A 20217-nucleotide genomic window follows, 5' to 3' on the forward strand; every position below is an offset into this window, starting at 1 on the left:
CACATACCCAGTTAGAGGGAGTTATAGTGCATTAAACTGGTGAAGAGGAAGCCAAGATTGTGTTTATATTGCTCGTGGGAGAAGGGGTGGGGGCAAGGTTAGTAGATTAAAAGCCAGAGTTAGAGAAATATGGACAGAGCAGCAGCTGAAATTTAGACCTAGGACAAGTGGCTGAGGTGCCTGTTTAACATACCAAGCGGACCTGGCCTCCAGGCTCTCCCAGCACCCCTCAGTCCCCACCTGTTCCAGGGCATGGCTGACACACCCTGTCCTCTACCCTTAACTTTCCAGCGGAGGGACTGGGCTTCCTCTCCCCAAGTGGCTCCTCACTATATAACCTAGACATTTTGGTTTCCTCTCTCTCTCTTCTCCTCTCCCTTTCCATATCTCCTCCCCCTTCTCACATCTCCTCCCCCCACCCCCACCCCGTGTGCATGCTTTTTCTCTCTCTGCTCCCTGCTTTTCTGTCTCCTGGTCTGTGTGGCTACTTCCCTTGACTGCCTAAGAGCTGCCCCACCCCCACCCCCGCAATAGACCTGCCTTTATATACTTTAATTTGGCTTGTATTGGTTCATTTCATTGGTGGAGAATACATATCAATAGCTCCTTAGGTGCACAGTGTTCCAAGTGCTGGGGCCATGGAACAGATGGGGTCCCCCACATTGGTGTATCTAAGGATAGATACTCAGGTGGCTCTTAACTCAGGGTGACTTAGGACGTTTTCATTGCAATGATAGAGTTAAAACAGTATATATTCAGGAAGCCAGTAAGGTGGCTCAGTATGTAAACCTCTTGCTGGCATACATCTACATAGTGAGATCCCAGCAAAACTAAGGCCTAAGACATCTGCTACTTAAGTCTCAAGTCATTAGCAAGCAGAGCTGTCCCCAGGGAAGAGAGTCATGTCCTCTGTCGTGCCAGCAAACACTAAGTGGGAAAATGCTCGTTCTTCCCATTGTTTTTTCTCCATTGTTTATTTAGGATTAACTGTGGATGGTGAGAAAGGTAGGGGAGGCTCTTTGACCTCCTCACCTTTAACAGGGTATACACCAACTGGCTTCGGGGAAGTTGTCCCACTGTCAGACACATGGTTGCTCTCCCTGGTGACCTGGGAGAGACACACTTAACACTGGCTTAAAGGAACACATCAAAGTTTGTTGCAAATGAGTACCTTCTGTTTATTCCACATACAGAAACTGTTTTCTAGAGTTGGGTATGGAAAAGAACAAATAAATAAGCAGACAACTTAGTCCTGGCTCTACCTGTGTAAGCCTGGAGATGAAGGTCTAGTTTCTGATGGCCAGGCCTTTCTCCAGCTAAGGAAACTCCTGGCCTTTAGCCGGTCCCAAGCTAGGGAGTGGGAACAATGACATGGGACTCTTTCCTGATGAGGTGAATGTCAGCTTGGGGCAGGCTCTTCCAGGCAAGTTCGAGGATTCCGTACTTGGTAATGCCTTTGGGACTAATGGTATGCACGTTGTTCTGTTCGGGGAGGGGTATGACATTCCGGAACTCCAGAGGGATTTGTGGGGGGTGGGAGCTACCACAAACCAAGCAGTACAGCAGCCGCTCCCCGGGCATCAGCTTTTTGGCCTCCACAGTCTCTTTGGAGATGAACTCTTGGGATTGGGGCTCTTCAGTCAGGAGCAGGTCCAGCAGCAGCCTCTGGATTCCAGGAGACTTAATCTGGTATAGGTCCATGAGCTGGTAAAACTTTTCCATCCAAGTAGCCCTGTCTTTGGCATACCGCTGCTGTAGCATCCGCAAAACATGGTAGAGTGCCACAAATGTCTCCCATGGAGGTACCTCTTCCGTTTTTTTGGAGATAGGCTTTTTCTCCAACTTGGGCAGCTTGGGATACCTGCTTTTACTTTTAAGGTCCCCAAAGTCCTTCTGAAACATCAGTGCCAGGGTCTGATTGTTCATGGAAGAATGAACATCGGTCAAAATATCTCTTGTGGTAGGATCAAAAGACTGTGCCTCCATTTCATCCAGAACATTGGATAACTGCTGCAGCCGTGTACTTCTGTGTGGCTCTCCTAGAAGACGCCAGTGTATAACCTTTGGGTCTGTAACCCTTTTGTTAGCTAATGACCCTGGTATGGGGACAGCTGAAGGTTTCAGCCAGTCATCCTGTTCCCTTCCCTTTATGGGAGGAATCACTTTCAGATGTTTGGGACTCATAGTTTCTCTACTAGGTTTTGAAGATCTTGAATCCGCAACCTGCTTATGACGGTGCACAATGGCTTCAAGGACTGCCAGGTGCAGCCACTGCAGGTCTCCCGATTCCGTGAGGTCTTTGAGGAGTCGGCACAGTCTGTGGAAAGTGTATCTGGGAAGCTCTTCCCCTGCCTCCATCTGTTTCAAGACACCATGCAGCCACTCAATGTCTGATACCCCAATCTCTGAGTATCGTTCCTCTGGCAAGATCTTGGGGAGACGCAGCCGTCCCGTTGGTTCTGCCAGAGAGGTATGATGCTGTAGTAACCACTTTGTTTTGAGATGGAGTCTGTGAGCTTCCATGGCCCTTCTAACCGTCTGAGATGTGAATGGCGTGATCATGCCAGCTGCTTTATATTCTGAGATCACCTCCAGAAGGTGAAGGGGTTCCAGTTTAAATTTGTCCAGCAGCTCCCTCTCTTTATCCATCACCTTTGCCCTCAGGGATATCATGGGTGTCATTGTGGGTATCTTGAACACTTTGGCCTCCTCTTCCCCGGATATCTGTTTTGCTTCTGGTTCCATCCCCTCAGGGAATGGGACCAATTTCCCAAGAGGGCTGCTCAGCCTCATAGCACTCCCTTTGAGCACAGGGATTTCTTGGGGGAATATTGCCCGTCTTTGTATGACCTTCTTTCTTTCTACCTGTATTTTTGGCTTTTCTCTTTTTAACACTGCCTCTTCCTTCCTCTCTTCTTCCCATAGATGTTTCTCCTCTTCCTCTTCTATGTGGCCTATACTTTTCACCTCCTCCTCACTTGAACTTTCTTCAATCTCTTCCTCCTTTTTCTCTTCCTCTTTTTCTTCCTCCTCTTCATGCACCTTCTTTTCCATCTTTTTCTCTTCTTTTTCTATCTCCTCTTCCCCTTTCTCTTCCCCTTTCTTCTCCCTTTCCTCTCCCTCCATTTGTTCTTTCTCCTCTTTCTGTTCCTCCTTCTCCTCTTCCTCTTCTCCTTCCTCCTTTTCCTCCTCCTCCCATCCTGCCTCTCTTTCCTTCTCCTTTTCTTTCTTTTCTATCTCCTCCATTTCCTTCTCTCCTTTCCATTCCTCTATCTCTTTGCCTTTCTTCTCCCTTTCCTCTCCCTCCACTTGTTCTTTCTCCTCTTTCCACTCCTCCTCTTTCTTCTCTCCCTCTTTCTTTCCCTCCTCTTTCTCCTCCCCCTCCTCCTCTTTCTCCTTCCCCTCCTCCTCTTTCTCCTTCCCCTCCTCCTCTTTCTCCTCCCCCTCCTCCTCTTTCTCCTCCACCTCCTCCTCTTTCTCCTCCACCTCCTCCTCTTTCTCCTCCACCTCCTCCTCTTTCTCCTCCCCCTCCTCCTCTTTCTCCTCCACCTCCTCCTCTTTCTCCTCCCCCTCCTCCTCCTCCTCCACCTCAGTCTCAGCCTCAGCCTCAGTCTCTTTCTCAGCCTCCTCCCTTTCTCCCTCAGACAAACTCTCTTTGTCTACTTCAACCAACAGGCTTTCCATATCTTGAAAAAAGTTCTCTTTATGTTCTACCTGTTCTAATAGGTTGTAAAACCTTTCCATCCCAGGAAGAATCTCCATGAAGCCTTTTCTCCTAATCCACAGCCTTTTAAATAGTGCTCCCTCCTCTGTCTCAAGGTCCTCCTCCTCCTCCTCCTCTCCCTCCTCCTCCTCTCCCACCTCCTCCTCTCCCACCTCCTCCTCTCCCACCTCCTCCTCTGAGTCCTGTTTTGATTCCCAGTCAAACTGCCCTTCTTCCTCGGCCATTCTCTTCTCTTCGGTGCTCAGCCTTCTCATTTGCCTGGCCAGACGTCTTTCCATCTTAGCTAGCTTCCTCTCCTCCATGATTATCTCTGGTTGTTCTTCTGTGTCTTCCAGCTCCTTAATGTCAAGTCTCTTCTCCTCCAAGCTTAGCTCGGCCTCCTTAATTAACAGTGACCGATTCATCTTTGTCACCTTTGATTCTTTCTGTGTCAGTTTCCTTACTTTGCTGATTAAATTTATAAGTGCCTTTAAGGTTTTTCTAGTGTCTGCAGGCTTCTTGGAAACACCCTTCTCTCTATCCAGTTTCCTGGTGGCTTTGGCTAATTTTCTTTCTTCGTGGGCATATATCCTCTGTTCTCTGGTAAGCTCCAGATGCTCTCTGGCAGCATCTTTTTCCTCTGTGGCCAACAGTCTGTCTTCATACGCTAGAATCTTCTCCTCTATCGACACTCTCTTTTTCATTAGCTCTACCTCATGCATGGCCAGCCTCCTCCTCCTCAAGATGGCTTCCTTGATCTCTGTCTCGGGGGGCTCTTCCAACTCTTCCACCAGTTCCATCTTCTCCTTGGCCACCCTTTTCATTTCGGAGGTCAGCTCTTCTGCTTCTTTAATAATCTCAGTCTCTGCTCTGATAAGTTGGCTATTCTGGATCACTTCCGTGATCTCCTTCGCTAACTTTGCTTTTTCCACAGACAACTTCCCTTGCTTCTCCGCCAGAAGCATACCTTCCATCTCCATTTTCTTCTCTGCGGCAGTCAGCTTCTCTTTCTTCACCATGAAGACAGTCTTCTCCTCCGTCAGCTTGTTACTTAAGTTAATCAGCTTCTCCCTGTATGTCTCCAGTTTGCCTTTTATATCCTGCAATTGCTCCTTCCCCTTCAAAAGCTTTTTTTCCTTGTCATGGAGAGCCTTTCCCCTTTCGGCCATTCTTTCTTTTTCCAAAGACAGCGTGTGCCTCTCCTGGCTCAGACTTTCTCCCATTTGGGCCAGTCTTGTCTTCTTTTCTTTGAGTTCTGTCTTTCTCTGGGCCATTCTCTCCTTCTCCTGGGCCAGTCTCTGTTTCTGCTCCCTCAGTTTCTCCCTCCTCTCCTGCAGACGCTTCACCTCTTCAGGCCTTCTGTCTTTCTCCAGGGCCAGTCTTTTCTCTTCCTCCCTCTGATGCTCTGCCTCCTGGGCCAGCATCTCCTCCTCCAATGACAGATTCTTCTCAGACAAGGCCAGCATCTCCTCCTCCTTAGCCAATGTCTCCCTTTTCTCTTCCAGTTTTTCTGCTTCCTCATACAGTTCGTCTTCTTTCAGAGCTAGCTCCTGTCCGTCCAATTCCTGGTTCTTGGCTTCCTCTTTCACCTCCTTTTCCTCCGAGGCCAGATTCTTTTCCTTTTCCATCATGGTTTCTATTTTCTGGGCCAACACTGCTTTCACTTCTTCCACCTTGTTTATTTTTTTTGCAATTTTTTCTTTTTCATGAGCCATTCTCTCCAGCTTTCTGGCCAGCTTCTTTTTTTTCTGGGCCAGGAGCTCTGCTTCACGGCTTAAAATTTCCTCTTGTTGGCTCAGAAAAGTCTCTTTCTCACCGAGGGTCATCTCTATATGGGCCAATTTTCCACCCTTGGTAGCCTTTTTCACATATTCGTGGGCCAGTTTTCCCTCCTCCTGGGCTAGCCTTCTCTCTTCCTGTGCAAGTTTCTCCTCTTCCTGTGCAAGCAGCCTCTTCTCCTTTGCTCTTTCTCTCTCAGCTCGGGCTTGTCTCCAGTCTGCCCTGGCCTGTTTCTGGGCCATTCGAATCTGTCTCCTCTCTTTTCTGCCTTCTGCTTCTTCTTCATCTATCTCTTCCTCTTCTTCCTCTTCCTCTTCACCTATCTCTTCCTCTTCCTCTTCCTCCTCTTCCTCCCCTTCCTTGAACATTTCCCCCAAATCCAGTTCTTTCTCACTTTTGGTATGTAATATGTTTTCCCAGACCTCTCTCCATTCATCCCATGTCAGCATCTTCTTCGGTTCCTCTACTTCCTCACTTGGCTGCAGCTTTCCTTCCACCCGGAGTCTCGCCTCTTCTTCAAAATGCTTCTTATCACATTCTTTCTTCCAGTCTTCCCAAAGCACTGCCCTCTGAGTCTGGGCCCTCTGCCATTCATCCCAATGACTCTTCCATTCTACCCAAGACAGTTTTCTCTCAACTGCCTCTGTTATTGCTTCTTTTGGTTCAATCATTTGCTCCTCCTCCTCCTCTCTCTTCTCTACTCCTTCCTCCTCTTCCCATGTTCCTTTTCTTTTTTTGCTTCTTCCTTCTCCTTCTTCAGCCACTTCCTCTGGTTTCAGAGTCACAGCCAGCTCTTCTGCAGAGATGGTCTCCTCTGTCCTCTCATCTTTTTCCATCTTTTCCTGCTTAGCTGTCTTCCTAGTTTTCCTTCCCTTCCTGGGTCTCCGCTTCTCTTTGACTACATCCTCTGGCTCTAAGAAAGCAACTTCCTTCTTTTTATCCTTTTCTTGAGTCTCTTCCTCCACCTCCTGCAGTCCCTCTTCTTTTTCTAGTCTTCGCTTTCCAGCCTCTGGCATCTCTTCCCAACCTGGGACTTCCTCTCTAGTTGCTTCTTCATCGATAGAGACTGGTTCTCCCTCTTGCCAGGCTTCTTCCTCAGCCTCAGCAGCAGCCACAGCTTCAGCCTCAGCCGCAGCCACAGCCGCAGCCTCAGCCTCAGCCTCGGCCTCGGCCTCGGCCTCGGCCGTAGCCTTAGCCTCAGCAATCTTTTCTTCCTCCAGTAAGGGGCATAGTTCCTCGAAGAGCTCCCAGCTTGGATACTTACCTGCCAGGATCTCTGTAGCAGTAGCCACCAGCTCAGCATTTAGGTCATTCACCATCCACGATTGGGAATCAGCTATCCTCAGGTTTGTGAGCCGACAGAGATCATCCCGCCACTCACTGTCTGGAGGGAGAATCCTACCCGGCGTTCCCCCGACACCCCGAGAAGACATTCTGTGAGTTCTCCTCCTTGGTAGTGGTGGTAGAAGAGGAGGTGGTGATGGTGGTGATGGTGTTGGAAGAGGAGGAGGTTCGGCCACTATAGGAGACAAGATTTCCTCTGGTGCAACCACAGCTATGGCTTCGGTTTCTTTCTTCTTCTTCTTCTTCCTGGGCTTGCGGACTTTGTGAACTTTCTTGTCTTTTTTGTCTCGGGCTCTTGGATGAAGCCTTTTCCTCAGTCTCAGGGCCACAGAAATGTGTTCCTTCAAAATATCTTTATCAGAAACGTCAATCTCCTTGGGGCTCTTCAGTAGGCTACCAGCTGAAGTTCTGGAGTGGGCCATTTTGAGGTCTGCCTGGACTGCTTCTGCCTCACCCTGCTCAATTACCTCCTCATGTTTTTGCAGTTTAGGTGCCTCCTTCACCTTTCTGAGGCCTCGCAATAATTTCCGAGCTGGGGGATTGGGGTTGGGGGGGGGGAAGAAATCAAGACGTGGAGGTGAGGAAAGTGTGACAGGTAAATAAATGAAACTTAATAAAGAGCACTGAGAGGGCTGGTGCCTGTTTTGTTTTGTTTTGTTTTGTTTTAAAAGACATTCTCCCTTGGTAGGTGTGTTCCCAAGTTGTGCCTCCTTATCCAAGGTGGGGTGGGGCGTGGACCTTGAGGTCTTCCAGAGTCTGTATGGACATCTCCTCAGAGAGTTCTCTTCTGACTCAAGCTCTCCATTTGTCTTCCTACCTTGTACCTCAGGCCCCTCTCTAATCCTCACAAGCCTCTCTCTAAGGGATCCAAACCATGGGCCCAGCTGCCTCGTACTTACCCCGCTTTCTGCCCGCTGACCGGATCTGTCTTTGGCTTTTGGCAGCCTTGAATTGAAGGACTTCAGGAGTTGGGGGAAGTAGGAGCAAGGAGATGGCCTGTTTAGGTGCAGAAGAGCCTGGGATTTCCAGAGAGAAATCAGCCTTATCTCCTCTTTTAGACACGGACAGGTTATCATTTAACAGCAGCTCTATTTGAGTAATGAGGATTTGAATGTCTGTGGGCCTCAGTCCCAGAAGATGGTCCAGGGACTCCTCCCCAATCATCTCTTGCCTGTGAAAGTCAAGGAGAGAGGGAGGGAGGGAGGGAGGGAATGAACTGTGTTGAATCCGGGCAGCTGAGGTCATCAGAAGGCAGTTTAGGAATAACAAGGGGCTTATGAAAAAGAAGAAAGGTTGATTGGGAATGATAATGATCAGGGATAAAGACAGGGGGGCGGGAGGAGGAAAACCTTGGACAGAGGAGAATATTAAAGCTGGTGGTAAAGAATTGAGGAAGGCACAAGCAACTCACTGCAGCTCCTGGAAAATGCCTGGCTTCTGGATCAGGTTTAACAGTGAGCTCTTTGAATGGACTCCAGTGTCGGGCATTAGGGTCAAGGCCTTGCTCCTCACTTTCTGGTCCTTGTCCATCAATCCCTGGGCCAGAGGCAAGGCAAAGAGACGACTGATCATGCCTAGGCGCTTCAGCCCCTCCCAGGCTAGTTCTCGGACGAGTGGGTTGGAATGGGTTGTGTCATCCAGCAGACGGTGTGCTGTCTCCGAGCGCAGAGCCGGAGACACCTGGTATGAGGCGAAGATTTGTCCTAATGCACCAATACAGCACTGGTATTTCAGTGGGTTGGCATGGACCATGATGCTGAGAATTGCCTCGATCAGGCTACTAATGGCCACATCGCTCATCTTCTTCCCCAGCCAGCTGCGTTTTGCTCTATCTGTGAGGACGCTGTAAGTGATGTCCTTGGTTAGTCTTGTTTCTAGGAAATCTTCATCCTCTTTCTGTGGTTCTTGCCGTGTTTCACTTTTAGCTCTTATCCTGCTCTGCCAGAAGAATGGCTGACCCTTCTCCCATTCCAGATCCCGCTGGGGTGGGTGCAGGCTGCACTTGAGGAATATTGGACTGCCCTCTGGCCAAAGACGGGCACGGATCACTGAGTTAGGGATGTAGCAATCAGGAGCAATAAGCCATTTCTTTCCGCATCCGAAATAGCATCCAAGGATCTGATAGGGGTTCAATCCGTCCCAGGCAGTCAACTGCAACTGGGGAGGAATCACATAGTGAGTTTGGGGTTGCTTGTCAAACTCATGCAACAACTCACCTTCCTCCAAAGGAGTATGCCGGGGACCAGTCAGTAACACGGTGCTGCCATCATCATCTTCTTCTATGACATGTGGCACATTATGATCAAAGGCAATAGCCCGCTTATTGGAAAGGCTTACCAGGCCTTCTAGGTCCTGTTTCTGTAGACCTTGGTAGCTATACTTAGGCACAAATAAGGTCTCAAAAGAAAAGAAGAAGCTTGGCATGAAAGGTTTGGGGATTTCTACCATGTCATCTATTGTCGTCAGAAGGGCAAGGTGAGAGAGTATGGATGGGGGTAACAGCTGTAAACAAGACACCAGATAAATACTCTGGTTGAAAGTCACAAGCAGGTCACCCCGGTCATTGGCAAAGCAGAGTGGGCCAAAGTGCAGGGAGGAGTCCAGCATGGCTATCAGTCTACCCTGAAAATCCCAGAGGCGGACGGTGCCATCGGAACCGCCTGTGACAAAAATGTTCAAGGACAAGCAGACATCAAAGGAGGTGATGGGACACTGGTGCAGAGGCAATGTCTCTATGAATCTGATGCCTTGACTTGACCCAAACGATATAAAATCACGGAGCTTCCAGAGCCGTAGGCAGTTGGTATTTGTAATGGCACCTACAGCCCTTGGGAGGAGGACCAGGTGTTTTAGTGGGCAACTGCTGAGAATGCAAGCCAGGGTCTTAAGTTGTAATCGGGCCCCGGTCAACACAGCTTCTGACAATTGTATGTAGTCATCTACCCCATAGGAGCAGAGCAAAGAGTTTTCTCGAGTAGGCATAAGCCCCCCATAGAATATCGACAGAGCCAGGACAGCCCCAAAGTGAACATTTTTCTCAATTCTGGCACAGCTGTGCTGGGAAAGCACTCTTATCATACCACTCTGATGCCCAGAGAACATCAGGCCCTCCAGCCCCCGCCCCAGATGGAAATTCCCATAAGCCAGGCACTGGACATAGTCCTGAGTATCCGGTGAGGTGCACAAGAGATACTTGACAGGGCAAGGGTTGCGGCTCGTGTCAAACACTAGCACCTCTGAGGTGCCTGTTGCTACAAAAAGCTCCTCTTTATTTGGATCATAGGCCCAGTCCACAGCATGGTCCAGGACTGAGAAAGGCCACGTGATAAGCAGAAGATCTCCTGTTACGGGAGACACAAAGCGCAACAGGCCATCCTCCGTGGCACACAGGATCCGGTAGCAGTTGTTCCCACAGCGGATCCGACGTAACTGCTGGGGAATGGAACCACAGATATTGAAGAGGCTGTAGAAGCCGGGCAGACGGCGCAAGGAAAACTGATGTGTCGTCTGGCAGAAGAAAGTAGTGTTGTCGATAAACTGGAGGGCATAGAGCTCCTCACCAAGTTTCAGGTGCCGGAGCAGGTCCCCGGAAGTGAGGTTCCATTCCTTGATTATGCCTTCCTTGCCAGCTGTCAACAGGGTGTGGGGCTCCGCCCGGCTCTGTATACATACCACTACTGTGGGATGGGCTCTGAAGCTGTGGAGAGACTGGCTTTGAAGGAAGGTCCATACATAGACCTCCCCAACCTTGTTCCCAGCATAGAGAAGGTTCTCCTCAAGGCTCGTGAAGCAGCAGGTGATGGGAGAGCAGCAGTTACTGGCGACGAATCTCTTTGACTCTTCCAGTTGACCCTGGCCCTGGTGTTCAAGGACTCTCAGCGTATTTTCACACAGGGCCAGGATGCAGCCATTCGGGCCATTCAAGGCGATGTTTTGGACCACCTCGTCGCCAGAGATGGGAGATATTTGCAGCATACGGAGGCCCTTGCCAGTCTGTTCAATGTTCCAGGTGACCACTCCCCCCAGGATGCCAGACAGAAGCATCTTTGTTTCTGGATTGAAGCAGAGACAGCTGATGTCAAAACGGCAGGGCACAGTACCCGTGGGCTTGAATGCCTTAAAATGGTCCCCAAAGAGCCTCAGGATCATGTCGCCACAGTAGGCCACGATGAGATGAAGGGCGCCTGTGTGCACCATTGCCTGGACAGGCCGAAGTCGCTCTGACATTGGGAATGTTCTTTTTTCAACTACGTCGTCAGTTTTGTTCTTCACCCACACTACAGCCTGCAAGACAGTAAAAGACAGTAGAGGAGAAGAGAGACAGTCAGCTCTCTTCTAGGCTTCCCTCTTCTCCTTCTTCCCCCTTTTTAAATTTTTTTTTTCCTTCTTGACAAGATCTCCCTATGTAGCCTCGGCTGGCTTAGAACTATATGGACCTGGTTCCTCCTCCTCCTCCTCCTCCTCCTCCTCTTCTTCCTCTTCCTCCTCCTCCTTCTTCTTCTATTTATTTGTTTGTTTTGGTTTTTCCATGATAGGTTTTCCCTGCATAGCCCTGGCTATCCTGGAACTCACTCTGTAGACCAGGCTAGCCTCCAACTCAGAGGACCGCCTGCACCTGCCTCCCGAGTGCTGTGATCAAAGGTGTACACCACCCCCTGCCCGGATATTTGTTTATTTTTGGACAGGGTCTTGCTTTGTATCCCAAGCTGGCTTTGAACTCCTGATCCTCTGGATAGGAAAGGAACATCTGAGGCTCCCGAACGCTGGAATAACAAGCGTGTGGCATCATGTCAGTTTTCCTTGTTTGTTTCAGCTGAGGAGGTGTCAAGGAGACTGGAACCTTTGCCTTCTTGGGAGTTGGGAAGAGGGTAGAGGAAGGGAAGCTTGGATCCTTTCACCAACTTAATGTTGATCATGAAGTCTAAGCAGAGTGAAGGATGTGAATGGACAAAGCATGAAGGGAAATACCGAGTCTGGCTTCTAGACCTTCACAGGGTGGCTCTGGGTCCAGAGCTGCAAGGGTGTGGCCTTTGGGGGATCTGAGAAGGAGAAGGAAAGCGGGCTTACCAGTGCTTCTTTTATGTAGGATGACACCAAGGAGAGAGTGGCAAAGAAGTGGGCTTCGATGAAGTAATGGCATATCGTCGGCATAGTGAGAGGATAGCGAGACTCTTTGAACAGGATTTGGGATCGGTCAGTCAACACGATTACGTCACTCTGTTCCTCTGCTCTGGGTTTCTGGGGGCGAGAGATGTGGCAAAAACTGAGGCGTAGGCACTAACAGGTTGTCGGGTGGGGTGTGTGTGTGTGTGTGTGTGCGCGCGCACACACGCGCGTTTGCGCAAGATTGCAGTGTTTTCCCAAAGTCTACTGTGATGACTTATCTTGGTTGTCAACTTTACACCCCTGGAGAGATGCAGAATCAAAGCATTGCTTCAGGCAGGTTTGCTGGTAGGTGTGTCTAGAGGGCATTTTCTTGATTCATAATTGATACTATCAGGGCCAGGCCCACTGAGGCGGGTAGCATTCCTAGGCAGGTGGACAGCGTGAAAAAGCTAACTGAGCAAATCAGAAGGGAGCAAGCCAGTGTGCCTCTGATGGCTGGTCTTTGTTTCCATCGCCTACCCTGAGACATAAATATGAACCCTGTGCTTGAGGTCCATCTGGACAGAGCCAGTCACAGCAAAGCTGAGGTTAGCAAATGTTCTCTCTGCTATAAGGTAGGAATTTTGGTTTCTTAAAAAAAAAAAAAAACAGAAATATTATAAGAATATATTTTAGGGGGCTGGTGAGATGGCTCAGTGGGTAAGAGCACCCGACTGCTCTCCCGAAGGTCCAGAGTTCAATTCCCAGCAACCGCATGGTGGCTCACAACCATCTGTAATGAGATCTGGCGCCCTCTTCTGGAGTGTCTGAAGACAGCTACAGTGTACTTACATATAATAAATAAATCTTTAAAAAAAAAAAAAAAAGAATATATTTTAGTTTTAATCTCAGGTGGGCTGCTTCACAGCAGGTGACTGGTCTGCCTCGTGCTCTAGCAGTAGCATGGTTCTGCCTGTTGCAGGTAGTTTCTGTGAATATGTGATGTTTGGAATTCTGGGAACTTTTCCAAGGATATATAAGTGCTAGAGCCCCGGCAGAATGGGCTGTTTGTCCATTGGTGGTTGGATGCTGTTGGTTTCAGTTTGTTGCAGTTTTCAAGCTGTCACAGGAGAGTCCAAAAGAAGAAATTAGATACCCTGCAGGCCAAGATCAAAATTGCTCCAAGGAGAGCAATGCCCCTTGTCTTGGTTAGGGTTTCCATTGTTGTGAAGAGACACCATGACCAAAGCAACTCTTAAAAAGGACAACATTTAATAGGGGCTGGCTTACAGGTTCAGTTGTTCAGTCCATTATCATCAAGGCAGGAAGCATGGCAGCATCCAGGCAGGCGTGGTGCTGGAGGAGCTGAGAGTGCTACAGCTTGTTCCAAAGGCAGCCAGGAGAAGGCTGTCTCCCACCTGGCTAGGAGGAGGGTCTCAAAGCTCACCCCCCCCAAAGTGACAGACTTCCTCCCACAAGGCCACGCCTCCTAACAATGCCACTCCCTGGGCCAAGTATTTTCAGACCACCACACCCCTAACCAGCAGAAAGTCTAACAGTACCATCACCCCTTTCCTACCCCTGACTTTGTTTGGGGATTTATTTTCTTTCTTCCACTCCCCTCTATCCTTCTTTCTCTCCTACTTAGTGTTAGGGGGTTGAAGGGATGGAAGAAGAGGGGTGGACAAGGGTAAAAGAAAAAAAGAAACCAAGAAGTAGCCAAAAGGCCAGCTATGCTGCTGCCATCTTACTCTTTAAGGTGCTTTGAAAGAGATTGGCCCCTAGAGGTTCATATACATGCATGCTTCGTTACCAGCTAAACTGTGCGGGAAGGATTAGGAGGTGTGTCTTTTTTTGGAGGAAGTGTTTCAAAAGACCACACCAGGCCCAGTCTCCCTCTGCCTGTGGCTCAGGATGTAGTTTTCAGCTACTTCTCCAGCGTGTTTCCTGCCATGATGATGAGAGGTTTCCCCTTCATAAGGTTTGCTTTGCTCATGGGGTCTCTTCGCAGCAACAAGACAGTGAGTAAGACACCCTTCCCTTTTAGGAAATTCCTCTTCACACAGGGTGGTTCCTCTGACAACGCTCCCAAATGTCTGTGCGCCACTGTCACTGTGCCTCACTGTTACGTCTGTACAGTTATTGGGAAATTGGTAGCCCCCTCCTTTTGAGGTGACAACAATGGTCTGTCCTGGTTCTTGCTTTTGTGGACCATATATAGCTCTTGTGAAGTGCCTATTACCATAAGGTGGATAGAGGCCCACCGATAACATGTTAATGCCCTAAAAACCCGTGCCTTACCTTGCTTTTTTGAATGGTGTCATTCAGAAGCTTCAAAAAATCAATCCACTTAGGAATGAGCCTAGAAGTCGCCATCCAGGCCTGGTTTCCCCCTGGTCCTCCTTAGGACGGTGGCTTACGGACCTGCGGGCACCCAAGAGAGTGGAGCTTAGTTTGGCTTGAGGTTTAGGTTTTGTTTCCCTTTGTTATGTGATAGCCTGTATATCCTAGGCTGGCTTTGAACTTCCTGTACAGGAGAGGATGGCTTCATCTCCTGGTTCCTCTGCTCACAGCTCCTGAGTGCTGGGGATGACAGTCATGCCTGGCTTATGCAGTGCTAGGGATGGAACCCAGGACTTCGTGGATGCAGAGAGAGTGCTCTGCCACAGAGCTTCATCTCTAAACCCGCTTTTCCTCATTTGTAAGATGCCAATCCTGCCTGCTTTATACCGTGCTCTATCTTCGTTGTTCCGAGGACTAGACAGAATTCCCGAGAGAGCCTTGATATGCACACTCTGAAGCAGCCGACAGCCACCATTGGCTCCAAGAGGCCTTGGGTTTCCATATCTTTTCCTACCTCATCTCCTCCTTTCCGTTTCCCCTTCCTGCTTATCCCCTCTCCCTCCCCTCCCCCTCCCTTTTACTTTTTTCTTTTCTTCCCCTTCCCTTCTTCATACTCCCAGTTGCTCTATAAACATGACGACTAAATTTATACAGTGGCCAGCAGAGGGCAGTGAAGGCCAACCATGACTGCTGTGGGAAGGAACCGGTCTCTGAGAGAGGATGATTCCCAGGGTGTTGTTCCAGCCCTGCTGCTCGGCAGTGTTTTAGGAACTTATTAGATTGCTTAGTACAAGTCCTTTTAGCCCGAGGCAGTGGCCCACACCTAGAATCTCAGCACTCTGGGGACAAAGGCAGGCAAATCTCTCTGAATTCCTCCTCTATATACTGAGCTCCATGACAGCTAGGACTGTGTAGAGATACCCTATCTCAATGCTCCCCAAACCACCCCCCCAAAAAAATGAGGAAGAAAAGGGGGAACAGAAGAGAAGGAAGGGCAAATTGTCGTGGGCTAAACCCAGCCCTACTGCACTGTAAACTCCTATATAAGACCCAATGATAGCCTGGCTTTTAACAAGCTCTCTAACTGATCTCTTGCACACTAACATGGAGGGCCATTTGCTTAGAAAGCTGTTGGAGTTTGCTGTGAGAATGGCGTGGGCCTTTAGAAGCAGAGCCAGCAGAATCGCCCCTCCAGTGTGGCTAAGCCCTGTGTCTGCAGAGAGGAAGCAGCAGGTAGGACATGTATGTAGAGTGGGTGGGAATCTGTTCGGAGAAGGAAAGAGATGTGTTCAAGGCTACCTGCAGTTCCAGTTCTTGGGTGGCTGAGGCAGGAGAACAGGATAATGATTGGGGTCGAGGCTATCCTGGGTTAAACAGAGAGGGGCATGCCAGCCAGGACTATTATGTGACTGACCCTATCCCCAGCCCTCAAATCAAGATGTAAGAGCCAATGCACAGTTCTGAACTCACCTGTATCAGAGATAGGGAGGCTCTGCTAGCTCGCTACTGCTCATCAGTAGGCCATACCCAGACCCACAGTTTACCTCACTTGGTCCTCCTTACTCCCCAGAACCAGAGATGATATCATGTGTGGAAAATTTGCAGTCCCAGCCAGTAGCTCTGATTGTTCTAAGTATACCCATTGAGTCCCCCCTTTTCTTCACCAGGCTACAAAAATTCACAGTTGGGATCCTTTGGGTTATCACTGCTGGGGTTTGGTGGGGGGGACACAAATGAGTCTTCACTAAGGTTTGTGTTTTCTGTCAGTCCTTCCTTGAGCTCATTCATCAGGATGAACCAGAGGAAACCCCTCCCCTAAGCCCTTCCCAACTTCATCCTTAGACTCAGGGCCGATCCCTAACAATGAGTCTGGAATGAGTTCCGGAGGACTTGGCTCCAGTGGTAGTGACAGACAGCTCAGTAACTCAGAAATGATTTATTGGTAGCAGCACTCAGTCTGTAGTCAGAGTGACTATGAGACAAAGGATTTGAGACTAAGATATGCTATTTCCTGTTGTTGCAGAGAAAACTCAGGTCTTTGTATGTGTGTGTGTGGGGGGGGGTTGTTTGTTTTGTTTTAATTTTCCTTAGATCCAATATACAGACTGTACCTGAGGAAAAGCCGGTGGCCTATGAGCCTTGCCTTATGAGAGACCTGCCTGCAGGGGGCAGTCTACTCCACCACACTGCATGCCTCTGGGCACTCCTTGGCTTCGTAGACTCTAACAGCATATGAGATAACAGACTTCTTGCTTCCTAGACTTTACAGTTTAGCAGGAAAAGGAGACATCAACAAATGGTCACAAAGTTAACAATGGGACCATTGAAGTGATAGGTTATTACATTTTTATTTCTTCAGTCTTTAACTGTTTCAAACTTAAATCCCACTGGTAATACCCATGGTGTGCTTGCTGGTATGTGTGCACACTCATATGCATTTGAGCGTGTGTGTTCAGGCTAGTCTTGAACTTTGGATTCAGGTGGTCCTCCTGCCTCAGTCTTTCAGGGAACTGGCTGCTGTGAGTGTACTTAACAAGGAGCGAGCACCCAAAAGGGGGAGGATATGCACCCTGGGCTTTGATGGCAGACCCTGAATGAATTAAAAGGCCTTGCCTTCCAGGCAGGCCTCACATTTGGAGACAGGCGTGCAGGTAGTCCAGCTGGGACCAGAAGGGCCTCATTCACTGCCTATAAACTAGAGAGGCCACCTTGACTTATTCTGTTCTTTGGATGGCATTACAGCTATGGAGCTGAAACTTGTCCACGTGGTCTTCTGAGAGCACGACTCTTGGACTTTGGGCAGATTCAATAGGTTAGAATGCACTTTAACTTTCTTTATGGCTGACAAACATACTTTAATATGGTGGGCTAGTTTCCAGTGACTAGAAGAGGTAGCTCAGATAACTGGGAATAGTAGCACCTAGTCACAAATATAAATAGCACAGGCCACAGAGTACTGACCAGGCATTTTACATAATACTGTTTTCTTTCTTTTTTAATTCTGTGTATGTGTTGGGAAGGGGGGCATGTGCACATGAGTGCAGGTGCCCTGGAAGGTGGCCAGAAGAGGGTGTCAGATCCCCTAGAACCTGAATTACAGGTATTTGTGAACTGTTTAACATGGGTTCAGGAGACTGGTCCCATGTCAGAGATCCAAGAGTATGTGCTCTTGACCTCTGAGCTATCTCCCTAGACCCCATTTAGTTCTTCCGATGGTACTATGTGAGTTAGCTCTTATTCCCCCTTAGCTTTTAAGATGAATATGGAAAGACTATTGGGCTACCAAGGGCCATAGGAACAAAACGTCACCATCTCACAGCTAGCTACCTGTCCTGTTTCCTCTTCATAACAGTGACCTGGTTCTATCCTTTCTGTATCCCTATAAAGGTGTTCTGTGCATATCGAAGTATAATACATATTCTACATATGTCTGTACACAATATATATACATTCACACTCTATCTAGAGATGAGCTCATATTAATATATAGAGCTAGACTTCATTTTATAACAGTTGCCAGTGGCAGAGTATATGACTGACCCTTCACTCAAATTCCTATTAATAAATATTGGTCCTGTGTGTGTATGTGGGAGGGGCTATCTCGTGTAGCTTAGGCAAGCATCAGCCTTGCAGTGCAGCCAAGGAACGCCCAGGCCTCCTGCCTCCACTTCCCTAGTGAATTTCCCTGTACATTACAGACCTTCTGCCAGTTTGGCTTGTTAATAGACATTGGGCAGTTTCCAGCCTTTAGTTACAACAATCCATGCCACAAATGACTGCCTGCCTTTGTTTGGTGTCTCATACTTTTAATTAAATTGTAAACTGAAACAGAAACATATTTACATTTTGAGATATCACAGCTCATTATTGAGATTGTTTGTTTGGTTTGGTTTCTTTTTTTTTTTTTTTTTTTTTTTTGAGACAGGATTTCTCTAACAGCCTGGGCTGTCCTGGAACTTTCTTTGTAGCTCAGGTAGGCCTCAAACTCAGAGACCTGACTGCCTCTGCCTCCCAAGTCCTGGGATTAAAGGCATGTGCCACCACTGCCCGTGGATATTCATCTTGAGTGTTGTGTGTAAATTTTATTGTATCTATTTATGTGAACCAGCTGGTTTAGAGTTCCTTACAAGAGCATGGTTGAGGTTTTATTCATATAGGCATGAGCAGCTCACTGTTGGCCATACCACTTAACAAAACGCCCCTTCCCTAGCAACCATTAACTTTAAGCCTAAAGAGTCTCAGGGAAAGGTAGGCTTCGGGAGTTTTTATATAAAATTATGCCCCCCCCCCCCCCGCCAAGTTCTAACTTGGTAGCCCAAGATGGCCCAGAACTCACTATGCACTAACCCTCCTGTCCTCAGCCTGTGAGTGCTATGATTACTGGCCTGGTTTCAGGTAGAAATTGAAGTTGATCAGGCATAGTAGTGCATGCCTTCAATCCCAACACCTGGAGACAGAGGTAGGCAATCTTTGTGAGTACAAGGCCCCTTCAGTGGACATTAAAAGTTCCAGGCCCAAATCGGGCAGTGGTGGCGCACGCCTTTAATCCCAGCACTCGGGAGGCAGAGGCAGGCGGATTTCTGAGTTTGAGGCCAGCCTGATCTACAGAGTGAGTTCCAGGACAGCCAGAGCTACACAGAGAAACCGTCTCCCACACCAAAAAAAAAAAAAAAAAAAAAAAAAAAAAAGTTGCAGGGCAGCTAATTACATGGGGAAACCCAGTCTCAAAATTTAAACTTACTTTATGTAGGTATTTTTGCTTGTGATTACAATGACTTGGATTAGATGTATATGTACGTCTTGCTGAATGAATGGGCACGTGAATGACACCTCTGATCTGTCCGGATAAGAAATATGTGTTTTCGGTCATGTCATAATGAATACCTTGCCAGGCAGGGCGCAGGCTTAAGCAGAAAGTGTATGCATGAGATTTTTAGATGGCTGAGCAATTCGAGGCAGTTACCTCAGAATTCCTCATGGAGTGTGAGTGGCAACACCGTTTTGTTGTTTTTTATAGGTCGAATCTTCACTCATGTCTACGAGTGGACTAAATCTGGACATTCCCCCAGGCTATAGGCACTCAACAAACAGCAGTTACCCCCAGACTATGTCATTATTGAATGAATAGAAAAGAAAAGGCCTGCCAGGCAGCCCCTATGGGTCGTGATTCTGCGCCTCCCATCTCGGGGACTGGTCTGGAGCAGAGAGGACCACAGGGAGCCCGCGTCCTCACGTTCCGGCTCCCCGGAATCCACAGGGGCGGGAGGTAGGTGTGTCCACCTCCTTCGGGCAGGAGCCGCGCCTGTTACCTGTGACAGGACTCCCGAGAAGGGACAGCGAGCTCTGCGGCACCCCGGAGCTCCTTTGGAGACGAACAGACCTAGAGGGGACCTGGGAAGCTACCTTGAAAACGATGTGGGAGGACCCCACTAACAGAACGGTTAGTCCCGCAGCCCCGCACCTGGCGGATTGACCCGGGCAACCAGAGCGCGCGCGGGTGCACGGTGGCACGCGCACGCGTTCCAAAAGGGGGTGGGAAAAGAAGTCCTCCGACCCCCGCCCCGAGGGGGGACCCCCAACCTTCCAGGGCCGAGTCGGCCGGAGAGCGCGCGTGCGCGAGGGCGCGCCGCGCCGTCCCGCTCCGCCCAGCGCTGAAGGGGGTCTAGCGCAGGGCTCCAGTCTTCCCGCCCCTCCTCAGGCTCGCAGGCTCGGAGTAGTAGACTCCGGCCCTGCGGAGAGGGACGGCTAAAGGTTCCGCGAGCCGAGGAAGAAGGCGGACGGAGCGAGGAGAAAGGAGAAACCGGTCGAACGGGTGAGGAGCCGAGCTCCCGGGCTGGAGCCGACACAAGACACGCCTCCCTGCCTCACACCCCTCGGGGCTGCGGAAGTCCTCCGGAGACTGGAGCTGCACCGACCTACCAGTAGACTACGATTCCCAGAAGGCGGTGCGGTGGCGTGCCTAC

At 49.2% G+C, this 20217-nt stretch overlaps 1 protein-coding gene across 1 annotated transcript; it reads right to left on the bottom strand.

The window, feature by feature from the left end:
- Positions 1–1216: 1216 nt before the first annotated feature.
- On the bottom strand, positions 1217–20206 carry Wdr87 (WD repeat domain 87). The gene is made up of 8 exons (XM_085841956.1): positions 19564–20206; positions 14213–14335; positions 11894–12064; positions 8238–11110; positions 7726–7997; positions 3625–7358; positions 3466–3543; positions 1217–3189 (listed from the first exon to the last, which is right to left on the bottom strand). The coding sequence occupies exons 2-8, from the start codon at positions 14285–14287 to the stop codon at positions 1351–1353; spliced, it is 9042 nt and encodes a 3013-aa protein (XP_085698082.1). The 5' UTR covers positions 14288–14335; positions 19564–20206; the 3' UTR covers positions 1217–1350.
- Positions 20207–20217: the final 11 nt, after the last annotated feature.

Source organism: Mus caroli, unplaced genomic scaffold, assembly GCF_978045245.1.
Source record: "Mus caroli unplaced genomic scaffold, Mus_caroli_1 scaffold_8, whole genome shotgun sequence".
Lineage (NCBI taxonomy): Eukaryota > Metazoa > Chordata > Mammalia > Rodentia > Muridae > Mus > Mus caroli.